We start from the raw sequence: 15,436 nt of genomic DNA, 5'->3' as shown, positions 1-15,436 counted from the left end.
TCATTTAAAAATTACTCATAATTAATTTACTTAAAATAACTTTTAATGAGTGAAATTAATTCAAAATTATCAATTAATTTATATCGAGAAATTACTAATCGACATTGACTTAAATATAATTCAAAATTCACTATAATCGCCCAATTGGTTAAAAGTTTAGCCAATGAAACTTTTAGAAAAAGCGCGCGAAAATTTAAACTTACAATTGGATTGAACACTAAAATTTTTTAATTATTATTTAAAATATAAAATCTCTGGTTACTTATCTAGTAATTTTGAAAAATAATTGTTACCAAAGTGTTAATTAATATAAATTACCAGTAATTAGTTTCCATTGACAGAAGATATAATTAAATTAATAATGAAATATTAATAGAATCATTGAAATAAAATACACAACCTAAAAATAATCTAATGGACGTAGCAGAGAATCAACATCATCATGCAACTTGGGTTTAGAAGTATACAATTCTTTATTTAGAATTGGGTTTTGGAGATATATATTAATGTGTATTAAAATAAACCATCCAAGCTGATTCTAGTGTCGTCTAGATTATTCTTTAGGTATTTAAAAGTAATGCATGCTCGTGAGCTATTCAGTTACTGTTTTGCTACATGACATACAACTTTTAACAATCAACAATAATATTTAAAAAACATTTATTATAAAAGGTATTTATTTATTCTATTAAACTTTTGATAATTTATTATGACAGTGAAAGTAGCAGACGTCATTTTTTAAATTTTTTATAAATTAGTTACTTGTAAGTAAAATATAATTTTTCTAATATATACGGGTAGTTTTTAGTTTTTGATTTGAAATTTTTCTGTTTTTTTTATAAATATTTTAGTTGTTTATTTAAAATAAATAAATTTTTTAATTCTCTGCTACTCTCAGTGTCATAATTTATTGATATTCAATTTAATTCAATTAATTTAATTTAATTGTAATAATTTGATGACAGCGAAAGCAGCAGACATCTGATAAATTTTTTTATTTGTCAGTAAACAAAGCAAATATTAATAAAAAAAACATTTTTTTAATTTATACCAAAATCTTTAAAATTTATGCGCGTATTTCAAAAACAATATTTAGTTTTTTTGTGAAAAAAATAATTTTCTGACGTCTGCTATTTTCGGTGTCATCCCAATTAGAATAACTAAAAAAAGTTGGACATAAGTGAGTAAAAAATTATTTAAAAGTGGAACGTCAGCCATTTTTTTTAAATTAAAAAAATAATATTTATTTTGTTTAATTAAATTTAAAACATTGATTTATTTTATTACTGAAACTCGGGCAGTCACCTGAGGACGTTGGTTGCTAGTTTAATTAAGTTACAATAATTGAATATAATATTAGTTTATTGATTATCTATTTAAATATTTTTCAGAATTAAAAATGACGAAATCAACATTATCACCATTGGAATTAAAAGAAAAAGGAAATGAAGCCTTTCAAAAGGGTAATTGGGATGAAGCATTGTCTTGCTATACAAGTGCACTTAAAATAACCAAAGATGATACTAATGAGAAGGCTGTTTTATGTAAAAACCGTGCTGCCGTTTATTTGAAACAAAAAGATTATGATAACGTGATAAAAGACTGCAATGAAGCTTTGAAGATAACACCAAATGACCCAAAAGCTTTGTTTAGACGGTGCCAAGCTTACGAGGCGTTAGAAAAATATGAAGAGGCCTACCGCGATGCACGTTTCGTCGTGAATTCCGATCCTTCGAACAAAGCGATTCAGCCAATCTTAGCACGTTTGTTCGAAATAGTAGAGGAACGGCTGCGTCAGAATTCACGTACCTCCGCAAAAGTATCACAGATGTTCGAGATGGCATTCAATTTGGAAAGCGATAAAGAAAAACGTGCTGCTGCTATGAATAATTTGCTGGTATTGTCTCGTGAACGTGCTGGTGCAGAAGCGATGTTCAAAGAGGGCATTATTACTAAGATTTTAAAACTATTGAAAATTGAAAAAAATAATGATGAAATTATCACTGCATCCATAAGAATTATTGCCGAGTTATGCAAAAATAATGTCGAACGTACTGAAGTAATCATACGTGAAATCGGCATACCCTGGTTTCTAGAAATGATTAATAGTAATAATGAAGAGAGAGTCAATGCTGCACAATATTGTATGCAGGTAACGTATTTATTTAATTGTAATGAGTTTAATAAAATTACCCTGAGTTAATTAATGTCTGAAATATTAAAATTTAATTATTTTTTCAGATCGTTTTAAACAGCTACAGCGGACTGGAAAACAAACCAGACTCTAAACCGCAAAAAGAATTGTGTGAAAAATATAAAAATGAAATAGACACACTGCTGTCATGTTTAGTTTACTCGACGACAAATCGCACGATAACGGGGCTGGCAAGAGATGCACTTATTGAGTTGATAATGCGGAACGTACATTACTCGGCACTGGATTGGGCCGAGAGGTTGGTAGACATCAGAGGTCTCCAGAGATTGATGGAAGTAGCGAGTGAACTGGAAGAATATAAATACGAGTCTGCTATGAACATAACAGCGTCAACACGGACGGTCGTGAGTGTTTGTCTGGCGAAAATTTACGAGAACATGTACTACGATGCGGCGAAGGAAAAGTTCTGTGCAGCAATTGATGAATTTATAAAAGATAAACTGCTGGACCCGGAGGTCGAGTCAAAAGTACGTGTTACCGTAGCGATAACGACTCTGCTTCTTGGTCCACTTGATGTGGGCAATTCGATCGTCGCGAGAGACGGTATCTTGCAGATGATACTCGTGATGGCCAGTACAGATGACATTTTGCAGCAGAAAGTCGCTTGCGAGTGCATCGTGGCGGCAGCTTCGAAAAAAGACAAAGCAACGACTATCATAAATCAAGGCGTTAATATCCTGAAGAAACTGTACCAATCTAAAGACGACGCTATTCGTGTACGAGCTCTTGTTGGTTTGTGTAAATTAGGAAGCTCAAGTGGAACAGATGCCTCAGTAAAACCCTTTGCCGATGGGGCAACTAAAAAATTAGCAGAGGCTTGCCGTAGGTTTTTGATAAACCCCAAGAAAGACAAAGATATGAGGAAGTGGGCCGTCGAAGGTCTTTCTTACTTGACATTTGACGCGGAAGTTAAAGAAAAATTAATAGAAGATAAAGGAGCCATTCATGCGATGATTGAACTTGCCAAGTCTGGTGACAAGTCTGTTATCTATGGATGCGTTACTACTTTAGTTAATTTGTGCAACGCTTATGATAAGCAAGAAATAATACCCGAGATGCTGGAGTTGGCTAAGTTCGCAAAGCAGCACGTGCCCGAGGAACACGAGCTCGATGATCCGGATTTCGTTAACAAGAGGCTCGTTACTCTGGCCAAAGAAGGAATCACAACTGCATTGGTCGCACTCGCTAAAACTGACAGTGACAATAGTAAAGAATTAATAGCACGTGTTTTTAATGCAATATGTGGGCAGCAAGAGGTACGTGGTATAGTAGTACAGCAAGGCGGTGCCAAAGCTTTGCTACCTCTAGCTATAAATGGAACTGCCAAAGGAAAGAAACAAGCAGCACAAGCCTTAGCTAGAATTGGTATCACGATAAATCCAGAAGTTGCATTCCCTGGTCAGCGAATAATGGAAGTCATCAGACCGTTATTGAGTCTATTGAATCAAGAATGCTCAGCTTTGGAGAACTTTGAAGCACTAATGGCACTTTGTAATATTGCTGGAGTTAACGACGCCATTAGAAAGCACATGCTGAAGGAAGGAGCGTTTCCTAAAATAGAATTTTACATGTACGAAGATCATTTGATGCTACAACGCGCTGCCACCCAGGTTGTGAACAATCTCATGATGTGCGAAGACACTATAAAATTATTTGAAGGCGAGAATGACCGTGTCAAGTATTTAGTTATTTTATCAAGTGACGAAGACCAGGACACGAGTCTCGCTGCTTCTGGAGCGCTTGCAATGCTCACTTCGGTCAGCCACAAAGCTTGCGAGAAAATATTTGACAGCGACAATTGGCTTGAGTCTATTCATTTCTTACTGGCTAATCCTAATCCTGATGTACAACATCGCGGGGTCGTTATTGTCGCTAATATGATAAACAGTACGAAAGAAACAGCGACCAAGCTTATTGAAACAGATGTTATGGAGATACTGATGGCGCTTATCAAGAGCGAGGATGTTAAGAACAAGAAAATAAAGGATGCGGCTGCATCGGCATTGGAAGCTGCTGCCAAGTGGAAACTTATTGAGAAGAAACCGGAAGCTGAAGAACAGCCCAGTGGATCAGATAATAATTTGGAATCTGTTGAATAGTTTTACTAATGTATTTAATTTATCAGTACTTATTTTTAAACGCTAGATGATAGCATTTTTTAAAATAGTTTATGTACTAATTATTTTATAAAGACGACTCGTTAATTGTTGAAAAATTAATGTATTTATTTATACTATATCATATTTAAATATATTGTACACAAAATATATATAATTTGTATAACTTTTACAAGTAAAATAAAATAATAAAAATAAATCTATTTACAGTTTTATATTTAGTATTTTAATATATGTCATACTTTCAAAAACGGATGTTCGAGCGCATCGTTCGCTGTAATTCGGGTTTTATAATCTACATCCAATAAACGTGACAATAAATCATATGCTTCTGGTGGATAATTTTCGGCTAATGTATTCTTTGAAATAATAAAATAATTATAAAAAATAAAAATAATTATAATTGATAAAGAAATAAAATATAAAATAAAAAAAATAAATAAAATACCTTGCGATTATGACAAGTGTTATTTTGCTGAGAATTAAAACTTCTCTGACGCAATTTTTGACAAAGTGTTACTAAATCGATTCCTGATATAGTTTCACTACAAATTAATTTTTTACCTGCGTTTAATAATTTACAGAAAATTAAATAAATAAATGAAATCAAATTTTAAATGTCAAATTTTAAATAATTGCTGGAGTAAAATACCAATTGCCAGCCCCTACAAGTATCCAGTGCTTTTATATATTTAATTATTAAAATTATTTTAAAATATAATTGAAGGATCAGTAGAAAAATTAATACGTTTTTGTGGCATGTAATTGGATAAAAATAATTTTTTTGAGGCCCTGATAGCCACACTAAATATCATTGCTTAGCAAGTTCTGCAGTGAAGCATCTACGGCTGACTGAACAAGTTTCTGGTAAGCCTCGACTGGATAATACTTGCGTGCAAGTTGATGCAAATCTACTGCCGTCATCTGAATGTAATTTGACAGAAGAACTTGCCATCAATTTGGAGTGAAACTTTAAATCAACTGAACATCATTGTCTGACAATAACACTTGTAGTCAAATTGAATTCAAGTTAACAGACAATTTAATTTCAACTTAAAGGTCACTGCTTGCTCTCCAACACTTTCCTTTAAGTTGCCTTTAGAATACGGCAGTAGCTTGTAGTTAACTTACGGTTAAGGTGACTATCAGGGGGGCTGGTAATTGGATTGCTTACTCTAAAATAAATTAATAAAATAAAATTACCCAATTTACGGGCGCACTGTTGCATTTTATTGGTCCCAAATACTGTTATCATTTCAGCCAATGCCGTTGAATCATCCGGACAGCGGAAAAATGGTTGAGTGGCACTTAGGATGCACAGCATTATAATACCAGCTGCCCATACATCTATTGCTGTTTTATAATTTTATAAATTCAATTTATTATTTTTTTTAAACTTAATAGAAAGTTTCATCTAAAGAACGAAATAAAAAATATTAAACCTGGCGTCTGATGAGAATATTTTAATAAAACTTCTGGTGGTCTGTACCCGGGAGTCCCAGCTCTCGAAGCAACTTGCGACGGTTTTATTAAACAAACAGAGCAAACCTTCGGTTTACCAAAACAGTAACATTTACTTTCTACCGTAGACTTTTTTAAGGCCGCTTGCGATTTTTGATTATTCTATACATAAAATTCATCCCCAAATTTTACTACACGCCATTAAAATATTAAATAATTACCAATTAAAATTACCTCATCACCGCGTTTCCTTTTCATCGACAAACTTTCAAACTGCTCAGTCAAGTTACCATTATTATTATTGTTCGGAGTTTCTTCAACATAATTTTGGGCCAACCCAAAGTCAACTAATAAATATCTATAATAAATATAAGTATGTTAATTAAATCCCATAACTCTAAAAAAAAAGCTCAATAAAAATAAAGTATTTACTTTTTATGACGGCGGTCGTACAAAAAATTACTCGGTTTAACATCTCTATGAATAATATTAAACAAATGTACTTTTCGTAACGCTATCAATAAAGCTCTCATGTAATGTTTGAGCTCATTTTGGTTCATATCACCTACATAATCCTATAAAAAATAACAATCATAAATTATATTCATATCTATGCTTTTGTTTGATCAAAAAACAAGTAGTTATTGAAGTAAAAAAAAATCCTTCGTTCAAATCCGAGATAAACTTATGTACGAAAGAAATCTTTTAGTTTTTTTATTTCAGATGAATCAGCCATGAGTTATCCTGCCTACGGCATGACTTTTTTTTAAGTGACTCGGTTCTCCCCATTACCACTGACTTATTTTGCAATATTTTGTTTAGAAAATTTAGCAGAATATTCTTGAAATGATGCTTAGTAATGTCACAAATTTCAAGAATTTTCCTAAGGGAGGTACTCTGGTCACAAAAATTTGCTCTTTTTTTTATGTCAGACCTCTTAGCCCCCTTAATTTATTTATTTAAAATTCATAAATTGTCTAATGTCTTCTTCATTCACACTCATAGATAGCAAACTTTTTAAAAAAGAGCAAAATATAAAAATTAATAAAAGAACTTACCGAAAATTTATTATGTCTCATAAAAGGCATCACAAAGGCAACAGACGGTCCATTTCTAATACATAATTCTACACCCACGACATTATCAGCGCCTCTGAAATAATTATACAAATACTCAAATCTGTATTATTTACCCATTAAATAATTTACAATAAACAAATAATTACGTACCCGATTTCTTGCAAACACTTTAACTCGCGTTCAATTCTAGCCGGTGGATAAGTAGGAATTATATGTTTAATTGCAAACTTTTTCGAATCATAATTTGATTTCATTGTTGCTAAATATACAGAACTGAATGTACCCTCACCTACTTTGTAATGTATTTCAAATAATTCTTTTAAAAGAGGTATTTCTTCCATCAATAATTTTATTTCATCCTTTTTACCTGCAGTAAAATTAAATAAATAAATTAACATACAAAAATAACCTCTGATATTAAATAAATATATAATAAATTATTTATATTTTACCTTTGTCATTTTTAGCAACTTCCGAATTATCAGTGACATTATTCATTTTATAAATATATGTTTACATAAATAAATTAAATTATAATCTATAAATCATAAGTTAAATTTGAAAAAAAAAAATAAAATGATCTACAAGTTTTTTGGGCGCCAATTTATAGAAATTGTTTTTTCAATTTAATTGTAATCTCACATTTTTAAGTCGAATTTCCATGACATTTAAATTACACATATGGTATATATTTATAGATCAGCTGACAGTTGTCTACCTATGGTTATGTCAACACAAAATAAAATGTAAATACATAAAATATTTTTTTATTAATGAAAAATTAATAAATTGCCTAAAAAAAATTAATGAGTAATAATTAATAAGAGTATAAAATAATAATAATAATAATGATGTATAATTTAACAAGATTATCAAATAAAAAATTAACTATACGTATAAATATAGTGACAATAACATTTACAATAGTAATAATAATGGTAATTTATTCATTGTTACTAAAACAATGTCGATCATCATCAGACAGCATCAATAATTCACAATTAAAAAAACAAAAGTACAGACTACTGATATTAATAATAACGGCCCCGGATAATATGAAAGAACGGGTGATGATACGTAAAAGTTGGCTGTCTGATAAGAGTGATAATGTCAAACATTTGTTTGCAATTGGTACAGAAAATATTCAGTTGGAAAATCAGGAGACCCTACAGTCGGAGCAGCTCAAATTCAAAGACTTGCTTCTGCTGCCGAAATTGCGCGACGCGTATGGAACCTTGACCAAGAAAGTCTTGCAGTCGTTCAAGAGAATTAATGATGAGTATGATTTCGATTATTTACTTAAAGTTGACGATGATTCCTTCGTCTTGATACACAAGTTGCTGGTTAATTTGGACACTTGGGAAGCTAAAGGATACAGAAAGGAATTGTACTGGGGATTTTTTAATGGAAAAGCTCAAGTTAAGAGACATGGCACGTGGAAAGAGTCTGAATGGAATCTTTGTGATTACTATTTGCCGTATGCTGTTGGCGGTGGATATGTTTTGGCTTATAATCTTGTTAAATATATTGCTATTAATGCTGATAACTTGAGGTAATTTTTTAATACAGCAAGTTTTAGATTTACGTATTTATAGGTGTAGATGTTGATAAAAATCTGAAGAATGGTTGACCCTGTCAGCCAAATCCAAAACTTCCGGCCGTTTTCGAGCTCAAAAAACGGGTGGAACAAAAAATATACATTTCGCTGAAAAAAAGTAATTTTTATCCGACAATCTTTGGAACAAATCAATCGATTTGCGGCAATCGAAAGAGCTTGTTGATAGTTAAATTTTATCAAACAGAAATAAATCGGTCAAGCGATTCATGAGTTCTGCAACAAAAATTATGAAATTTTTATTGTTCGTTAACTTGTTAACTACCCGACCGAAAACTACTCAACATCTAATGAGTTCTAAGTCTTGGAAGCCCTTTCGATTGTCGCCAAATAAGTTCAAATTGGTTGGTTCGTTCCAAAGATATCGTCGAACAGAAAAGATTTACAAACAACTCACACACACACGGACGTCTGTCTGAAAATGGTCAGAATAGTTTCCAAGAATCTCAAAACATCAAGATCTAATGAAAACTCGACTTTCGAAAACCGGATCTAAACCTTTTTTTCTAATTTTCAATTTTCACAGCGGGAAGTTTAAAATTTGGCACAACTACCCAGTCCTCAGTTCTTCTAAAAACCTTAGTGATAATTTTAAATTCAAATATTTCTATTAAATTTTACAATTAGTAACTAAAACACATAATTTATTAGTATAATCAATAAGCTGGCTGTTTACTTTTATTTTTATTATTACAGATTATTTAATTCCGAAGATGTATCAGTAGGACTATGGCTGTCAGCAGTAGCCAACATCGAACGTCGTCATGACATAAGATTTGATACTGAATACCGTTCTCGCGGATGTTCGAACGACTATCTGATAACACATAAACAATCGCCTGATAACATGAAAGCACTTCATGATTACTATACAGCAACTGGTAATTTATGTAGCAAAGAATTTTCAAACAGAATGAGTTATCACTACAATTGGACAGTACCGCCTAGTCAATGCTGCGTACGTAAGCCCGGAATAATATAAAAAATAAACAGAAAAAGCTCACGGCTCACCAAGTAATTGTATTTTACAAACAAACGAATGATCTAATTACTTGATAAATGATTAAAAATCTAGTCTTCATAGGATTTATAAATAATTTTTTTATTACTTGTCTTAAAAATAAAATACATAACGAAAATATGAATTTCCAATGACGTTTACGTATTTAAATAATTCGTTTAAAATTTTTTTTTATAACTTATAAGATAAATAATTAAAAAATTGTTATTGTTAATTTAAATAAAATGTAAAAAAAATAATTATATTACAAGACTGGTGGAAATATTATGATAATTATCTTAATTATTAATTATTTTAATTAGTTCATTTAAAAAATATAAAAACAGTATTTAAACTAGTTAATTAATAAACACAATGTATATACAGTTGTAAAGAATTATAGCTATATAATTATAGATTAAATACATTTTTTTAATTACAATCTAATTAATTTATTTACCTATTTATTATAAATAATCAATTGGTAAATCACAGAGGTTCAAGAATGGGCCAGATGAGTATAAAATTCACAAATCAACTGAGACTTACATAACTAGTATTAATAAATTTGTAAAAAAAAATAATTATAATAATAATAATATGGCCAATTCTCAAAACGTTTAAATAAATCTGCGATAAACCCGATAAAACTGTTTTTGCATTACATCCTAAATGAATATCTATCATTAATATATAAAATAAATACTTTGTAATACCATTACATTAATTGATAGACAAATAATATATATTTCTTAAACAATCACATAAATATATTCACATTGAATGCAATGCAAACGCAGTCTTAATTAAAAGATGCCATTTATTTACCTATTTTTATTAATTGATTAATTAACTAACTAACTAAATTTCATTTTATTTCTATCTAAGACCCATTAATTCTCATTTTTTTATATAATGAAATTAATGTGTCCAATTTATTTATCAATCTTGCTGACAGAAGATAATTTCGTACCAATAATAAGTTGCCTCTTAATTATTTATGCACGCAAGTTATTTTTTTTTACGATCTTGGGTACATTTTGGACAGTACCACTTACCCTTGGGCTTAGTGGTCAATCCAACGCATGAGAAGTGGAACCATTCTATCGGACACTGCAAAGAAACAAATAAATAATTTTAATTACACGTAATAAATAATGGAGATTTGTTTTTTTATTTTTTTCGTTAGTTCATCAAATTAGTAGACTAATCACTTTATTATCAGTATGATAATGATAACATTGAGCATAGAAGCAGCACTTGTAAAAACATATAATTGGAATTAAGTGATAAAGAAATTAATAAGCGTAGGTTCTGAAATCTATATTAATTAAGTTATCAGTATTTTTAAAACAATTAAAAGCCCAATTACTGGCACTATAAAAATTTATATCGCGTTACTAATTACTCAAGGACATATTTTTATACGTGCTTTTGGTTTTAGTCATTAAATTTTAACCTAAAGGGCGTATAATTTTTTTTTATTGCTAATCAGATTGTAGACTTATTCTAAAGCTGAAAATTGGAAAAAATTTTGAAAGCCAAAAAGGCGTAAGGTAAAAGACGTACCTGATCAGGGAACTAGTACCCAATTACTCAGTATATTTGTATATATTTAGTAAATATAGATATACAAATACATGAGTGATCGGTTGCTAGTTCCCTGATCGGGTACTGGGTCTCTAACTTTTCAGGTCTCAATTTTTAGCAACAAAATGATTGGCAATGAAAAAAAAATTATACGCCCTTTTGGTTTTAGAGTTTCCTAAAGCCAACAGGGAGTATAAAAATATGTCCTTTTGAAATTAGTAATGCGATATTTTATAAAAGTAGTAAATAATTTAAAAAAGTATAACTTACATCAGGATTATCACATCCAATCATTTCACCATAAGATACTTGATGACAAAGACAGTAAGTTGGTTCATTAGGATCAACAGGCATGTCCAAAACATCCGCTGGATGACCTAGTGATGCATCTGTCTGAGCACCACTTCCAACAGCACCAGTTGTTGCCGATGACACAACAGAACCACCTTTTTTCTGTTTTTTCCTGATACTCTTCGACTCGTCTTCGCTACTCGCACCAGCAGTTCCCTTCTTACGTTTTTCTTTTTCTTTCAATTTCTTCCTACCCTTCTTGCTGGCGCCACTTTCCTCAGCAACACGGTTGTTATTCAACGCCTTGTCCTGGATCTCGGCTTCAAATCTCGCTAAATCAGAATCTAGTCTACGTATATGTTTATCAACTAATTCGTAAGTCTGTATTGCCAGTTGGACTTTATCATCACCATACTCTTTAGCTTTATTAAATAAACTCTGTATATGACGTAACTGATCATTGTTTTTGTCATTCGATTCTTTTTTTATATTTTTCAGATAATCATCAGCAAGTTTGTCGATGTCTTTCATCAAACCCTGGGCTCGTGCATCCAAGTCGCGCATCAACGTGAAATTTCTTTGTAATTCTATCGGCAAATGCTCCAAACCTGTTGATTAATTTTTAAAACTCGTTAGTCAAGTAAATATTTATTTATATTAATGTTTGTTTGTTTACTTAACGTATACTTACTGTCCAAGTAATGTTCTAAGTACAATGCAGTCGTCATGTTTACTATTTTATTATATATATATTTTTTTATTGCTTGTTATTGTTAATCAATATATAACCAACAGGATTTGTTAGTAATATATATAAATATTTGTACCCGTTATTTTATAATCATCACTTTAACATATCTCATTGAGCACTTGATGCAATTATTTTTAATTATTAACAAATATATACGATCGATGGCGGAAGACACTGTATAATATGTGTCAGATAAATTCCGGATTTTTATCTCGAATATATGTATAGAATGTTGTATGATATTTTCTATATTATCTTCTGTTGTATAGCCGCCAGGTTCACTATAGCGTGAATGTTTTTTTTTTAATTCGCCCTTCGGATTTAAAAGCGCGCGATATTACGATTTAAATTTGAATTAAGTATTAATATTTTAGACGGAGTTGAAATTGTATATAAATAAAATTAACTCGATCAATTTCAGTAAAACTGTATTATTTTATTTATATACTTTACACAAATAAAAGACGAACTTTATGAAATACCGTAAGTTACTTAATTACCAACGTTTAAGTTGGTTACCACACTTGGAATGATCTCGTATCTGAATTGTTGAATCAGCTTGGCCTCCGTCTTCTCCAGCGATCCTTTTCTAAGAGAGGGGGTAAAAAATGAGTAGTGAGGGTATTTTCGTGTGCTGCTGTTGAGTCCCACCATCACTCGCTTTCATCCCCTCTCAAAATGACTGTCACTGCCTGTCTCGCCATATTGTCCGCAGCTTAGTCCCAGCAAAATAATCCCTTAATTGGTTTTTAAATATTTTGGGAAAGTTTTTGCCAACGAGAGGATTATAGTCATAAAAATATGGATTTAAACGTCTGGCAAAAATCCTCATGGGTTTTACCTAAATATTCATTTATTTTATATTCTAAGTGACCATTACAATAATTATATTCTTATTAAAATTTTTTATTTTATAACTACTATATCTATATATCTATTTTATATCTAGTTATTTATTTGTATCTACACATATAGGGTATTCAAAAATTCCCGCCTATAAATATATTCGTTTTATTTTATTTTTCTATAAGGTGATCATAGAGAGCGCGGTGAATTCCGTGTTACCGACAGAGTTTCATACTTTTTAAAAATGGCGCGCAAAAATTCAAATTCAAATTTATAAATTCTTGTTTTAGGGCTGGGCCGTATGAACTGAATTTTGAATTTTACTTTTCTTTTAATTTATTAGACGAGTTTGCACAACTCAGTGATAGATGAGGGCAAGTTTGTCAGTGACATGTCTGATTATGAATGAAGGGGAGCCTTTTTAAGGTATAAAGTTATAACTTCTGTCAATTTTTTGAGGGAAAGTTGGTCACAGGATACCTGTCAAATAAAAACCACTCGGAAATACTGAACCTTTATTTGAAATTTTTCATTAACGATTCGATTTGCGTTCGATCGTAAGAATTGAACTCAGCCCACTGTAATACAATAGACGCATGCGGTTTTATGATAACGTAGAAATTGCACCTGTAATATTCGTAATCAATATGGAACTCTGCGAAAAACAGAGCAAGCGCACAAGTGCAACTTATCCATATATAAGTGTATAGAATTCACATCTATCCTTTCAAAATTAGCAATCAGTTCAATAAATCCAGTCGCGATTTAAAATAAATTACTCACATATCCTAGAGTATTGTATTAAACTCTTGGCAACTACTTTGCATAGTAAATTTATAGTTGAGAATAAAATGACAAGCAACAAGTGCGTTAAAGCTCCGAGGAAGGCTTACACTAAAGAGCCTCAGGAGATGAGCCATCAAGAGAAGTTGAGGCTCATTGACGATGAGTTAAATTCATTCTACAAGTAAGTAATTAATATATTAAAACCCTACTGGGATCATCACCATCATTATCAAACAGTTCAACAATTTGTGACATTTAAATATCTCTAGGTATTGCCAGCAAGCCGGGTTCACTGAAGAAGAGATGGACATAATTTGCCAACCTCTCGTCGCCGCAATGCGACGTTCCTGGCTCCAGTTAGTTCTTCGTGCAACAGTAATTCTCGTGGTAATTGGTACCATCGCATGTGCTGCAATACAACTAGACTTCGTCGGGACTCATTTCTCAGCAATGTCTCGTCTACTGGCGGTCAAAATTCTTCCTTTCTGGAACTGGCAGCATCTGTACCGCGAGAATTGCATGATGAACAATCCATTCTACAACGAGTATCCCATCGCCGAGGTTGATTGCGTCGTAAGCTATAGAGTAATTTAACTAATCTAGCAAAAAAATAATTATCCAGGGCGTTTTAATAAATCATCGATAAATTGCAGACTTGCGAATCTGTTGAAACGATTGATCGACTCTCTGATGTACGTTATCGTCAGCTAGTGGACAATTATTTTAGCCGGGATGCTCCTGCTATCATCACCGACGCTATGGACTCTTGGGCTGCTATGAACACCGATTACTTCTGGTTCGATAACATCACGCATGTAATCATCATTAGAAAATTAATATTACTAACAACTTAACTTGTAGTTCTTAAATAATAATTTTATTATCAATAGCTCTACTTAGGCAACGAGCGGCTGATGGAAACGGTCCCCTGCTCACTGACATCAAATCTCCGAACCGGTTCATCAGATCTAGCGGCATTTCTTCGTCGTGTCCATTCACCGGAAGTCGCTAAATGGTTTGTCCACTGGCAGAACTGTGACATAAATGCTGTAAAAGCTCTCAGGAAGTACTACCAACGTCCTTACTTTCTCTCAAGTACCGTATCCCCGGCGCACTTCAATTGGGTTCTGATGTCCTCGGATTACAACAGTCCGAGCTACAAGAGGGTTGAGCTCGATTCAGGTCTGATAGCTCTAGCTCAGCTACGTGGTGCTACTCAACTACGACTTACTCCTATTAATCCCTGTAATAGTTCTTGTCCAGAACTTATTGCCGACTTACATCGAGGAGAAATGCGTCAGTATAAATTCCCACAATTTTATAAACAATAATTTTTATTAATTAATTATCTATTTGAAAAACAATTTTAATTGCAGTTGTATTCACTAATCTGATGTGGAATCTGGAATACGCGCCAATGCGAGGACTAGATAACATCGCAATCCTCACAGAAACTGTTTGGGATGAAGATCCTTAACTTGAATATTAATTCAATCTCTCTATTGACTTATTAATAAATTTATGTCTCGATCTCTTAAGAAAAATATTTAATCAACTGCGTTATTATCATTAAATAAACGCTAATTACTCAAACAATAATTTATTTATTAGACTACCGGACTCCCGTAAATAAAATTTTAACTAAATATAAATAATTATTGCTAATGAAAAATAATTTTTTTAAA

At 31.8% G+C, this 15,436-nt stretch overlaps 5 protein-coding genes across 9 annotated transcripts; 3 read left to right on the top strand and 2 right to left on the bottom strand.

The window, feature by feature from the left end:
- The first annotated feature begins 396 nt into the window (after positions 1-396).
- On the top strand, positions 397-4,327 carry LOC130662875 (protein unc-45 homolog B). 2 transcript variants are annotated; one of them, XM_057461816.1, is made up of 3 exons: positions 397-672; positions 1,392-2,152; positions 2,242-4,327. In XM_057461816.1, exons 2-3 carry the CDS (start codon positions 1,400-1,402, stop codon positions 4,312-4,314), a joined length of 2,826 nt encoding a protein of 941 aa, XP_057317799.1. In that variant the 5' UTR covers positions 397-672; positions 1,392-1,399; the 3' UTR covers positions 4,315-4,327. The 2 variants fall into 2 exon arrangements, with proteins under 2 accessions (XP_057317799.1, XP_057317800.1); XM_057461817.1 differs by lacking the exon at positions 397-672 and adding an exon at positions 1,162-1,180.
- A 92-nt stretch (positions 4,328-4,419) lies between these two features.
- LOC130662882 (cell division cycle 7-related protein kinase-like) lies at positions 4,420-7,568 on the bottom strand. Of its 3 annotated transcripts, XM_057461827.1 has the most exons (10): positions 7,515-7,568; positions 7,325-7,410; positions 7,023-7,239; positions 6,852-6,945; positions 6,226-6,368; positions 6,028-6,151; positions 5,775-5,955; positions 5,536-5,685; positions 4,781-4,896; positions 4,420-4,691 (listed from the first exon to the last, which is right to left on the bottom strand). In XM_057461827.1, exons 2-10 carry the CDS (start codon positions 7,368-7,370, stop codon positions 4,569-4,571), a joined length of 1,194 nt encoding a protein of 397 aa, XP_057317810.1. In that variant the 5' UTR covers positions 7,371-7,410; positions 7,515-7,568; the 3' UTR covers positions 4,420-4,568. The 3 variants fall into 3 exon arrangements, with proteins under 3 accessions (XP_057317810.1, XP_057317809.1, XP_057317811.1); XM_057461826.1 differs by lacking the exon at positions 7,515-7,568 and having other exon boundaries at positions 7,325-7,502; XM_057461828.1 differs by lacking the exons at positions 4,420-4,691; positions 7,515-7,568 and having other exon boundaries at positions 4,781-4,894; positions 5,533-5,685; positions 7,325-7,502.
- Positions 7,569-7,590: 22 nt separating this feature from the next.
- On the top strand, positions 7,591-9,469 carry LOC130662883 (beta-1,3-galactosyltransferase 6). The gene is made up of 2 exons (XM_057461829.1): positions 7,591-8,424; positions 9,184-9,469. Exons 1-2 carry the CDS (start codon positions 7,721-7,723, stop codon positions 9,467-9,469), a joined length of 990 nt encoding a protein of 329 aa, XP_057317812.1. The 5' UTR covers positions 7,591-7,720.
- A 49-nt stretch (positions 9,470-9,518) lies between these two features.
- Positions 9,519-12,305, bottom strand: LOC130662888 (inhibitor of growth protein 5). Its single transcript, XM_057461838.1, has 3 exons — positions 12,060-12,305; positions 11,348-11,976; positions 9,519-10,600 (listed from the first exon to the last, which is right to left on the bottom strand). The coding sequence occupies exons 1-3, from the start codon at positions 12,094-12,096 to the stop codon at positions 10,499-10,501; spliced, it is 768 nt and encodes a 255-aa protein (XP_057317821.1). The 5' UTR covers positions 12,097-12,305; the 3' UTR covers positions 9,519-10,498.
- Positions 12,306-13,631: 1,326 nt separating this feature from the next.
- LOC130678790 (uncharacterized) lies at positions 13,632-15,358 on the top strand. Of its 2 annotated transcripts, none has more exons than XM_057486268.1 (5): positions 13,632-13,932; positions 14,021-14,336; positions 14,405-14,566; positions 14,642-15,047; positions 15,128-15,358. In XM_057486268.1, the coding sequence occupies exons 1-5, from the start codon at positions 13,817-13,819 to the stop codon at positions 15,226-15,228; spliced, it is 1,101 nt and encodes a 366-aa protein (XP_057342251.1). In that variant the 5' UTR covers positions 13,632-13,816; the 3' UTR covers positions 15,229-15,358. The 2 variants fall into 2 exon arrangements, with proteins under 2 accessions (XP_057342251.1, XP_057342252.1); XM_057486269.1 differs by having other exon boundaries at positions 13,634-13,932; positions 14,021-14,324; positions 15,128-15,356.
- The last annotated feature ends 78 nt before the right edge of the window (positions 15,359-15,436 follow it).

Source organism: Microplitis mediator, chromosome 2 (assembly GCF_029852145.1).
Source record: "Microplitis mediator isolate UGA2020A chromosome 2, iyMicMedi2.1, whole genome shotgun sequence".
NCBI lineage: Eukaryota > Metazoa > Arthropoda > Insecta > Hymenoptera > Braconidae > Microplitis > Microplitis mediator.
This window is presented reverse-complemented; position numbering and strand designations above follow the sequence as displayed.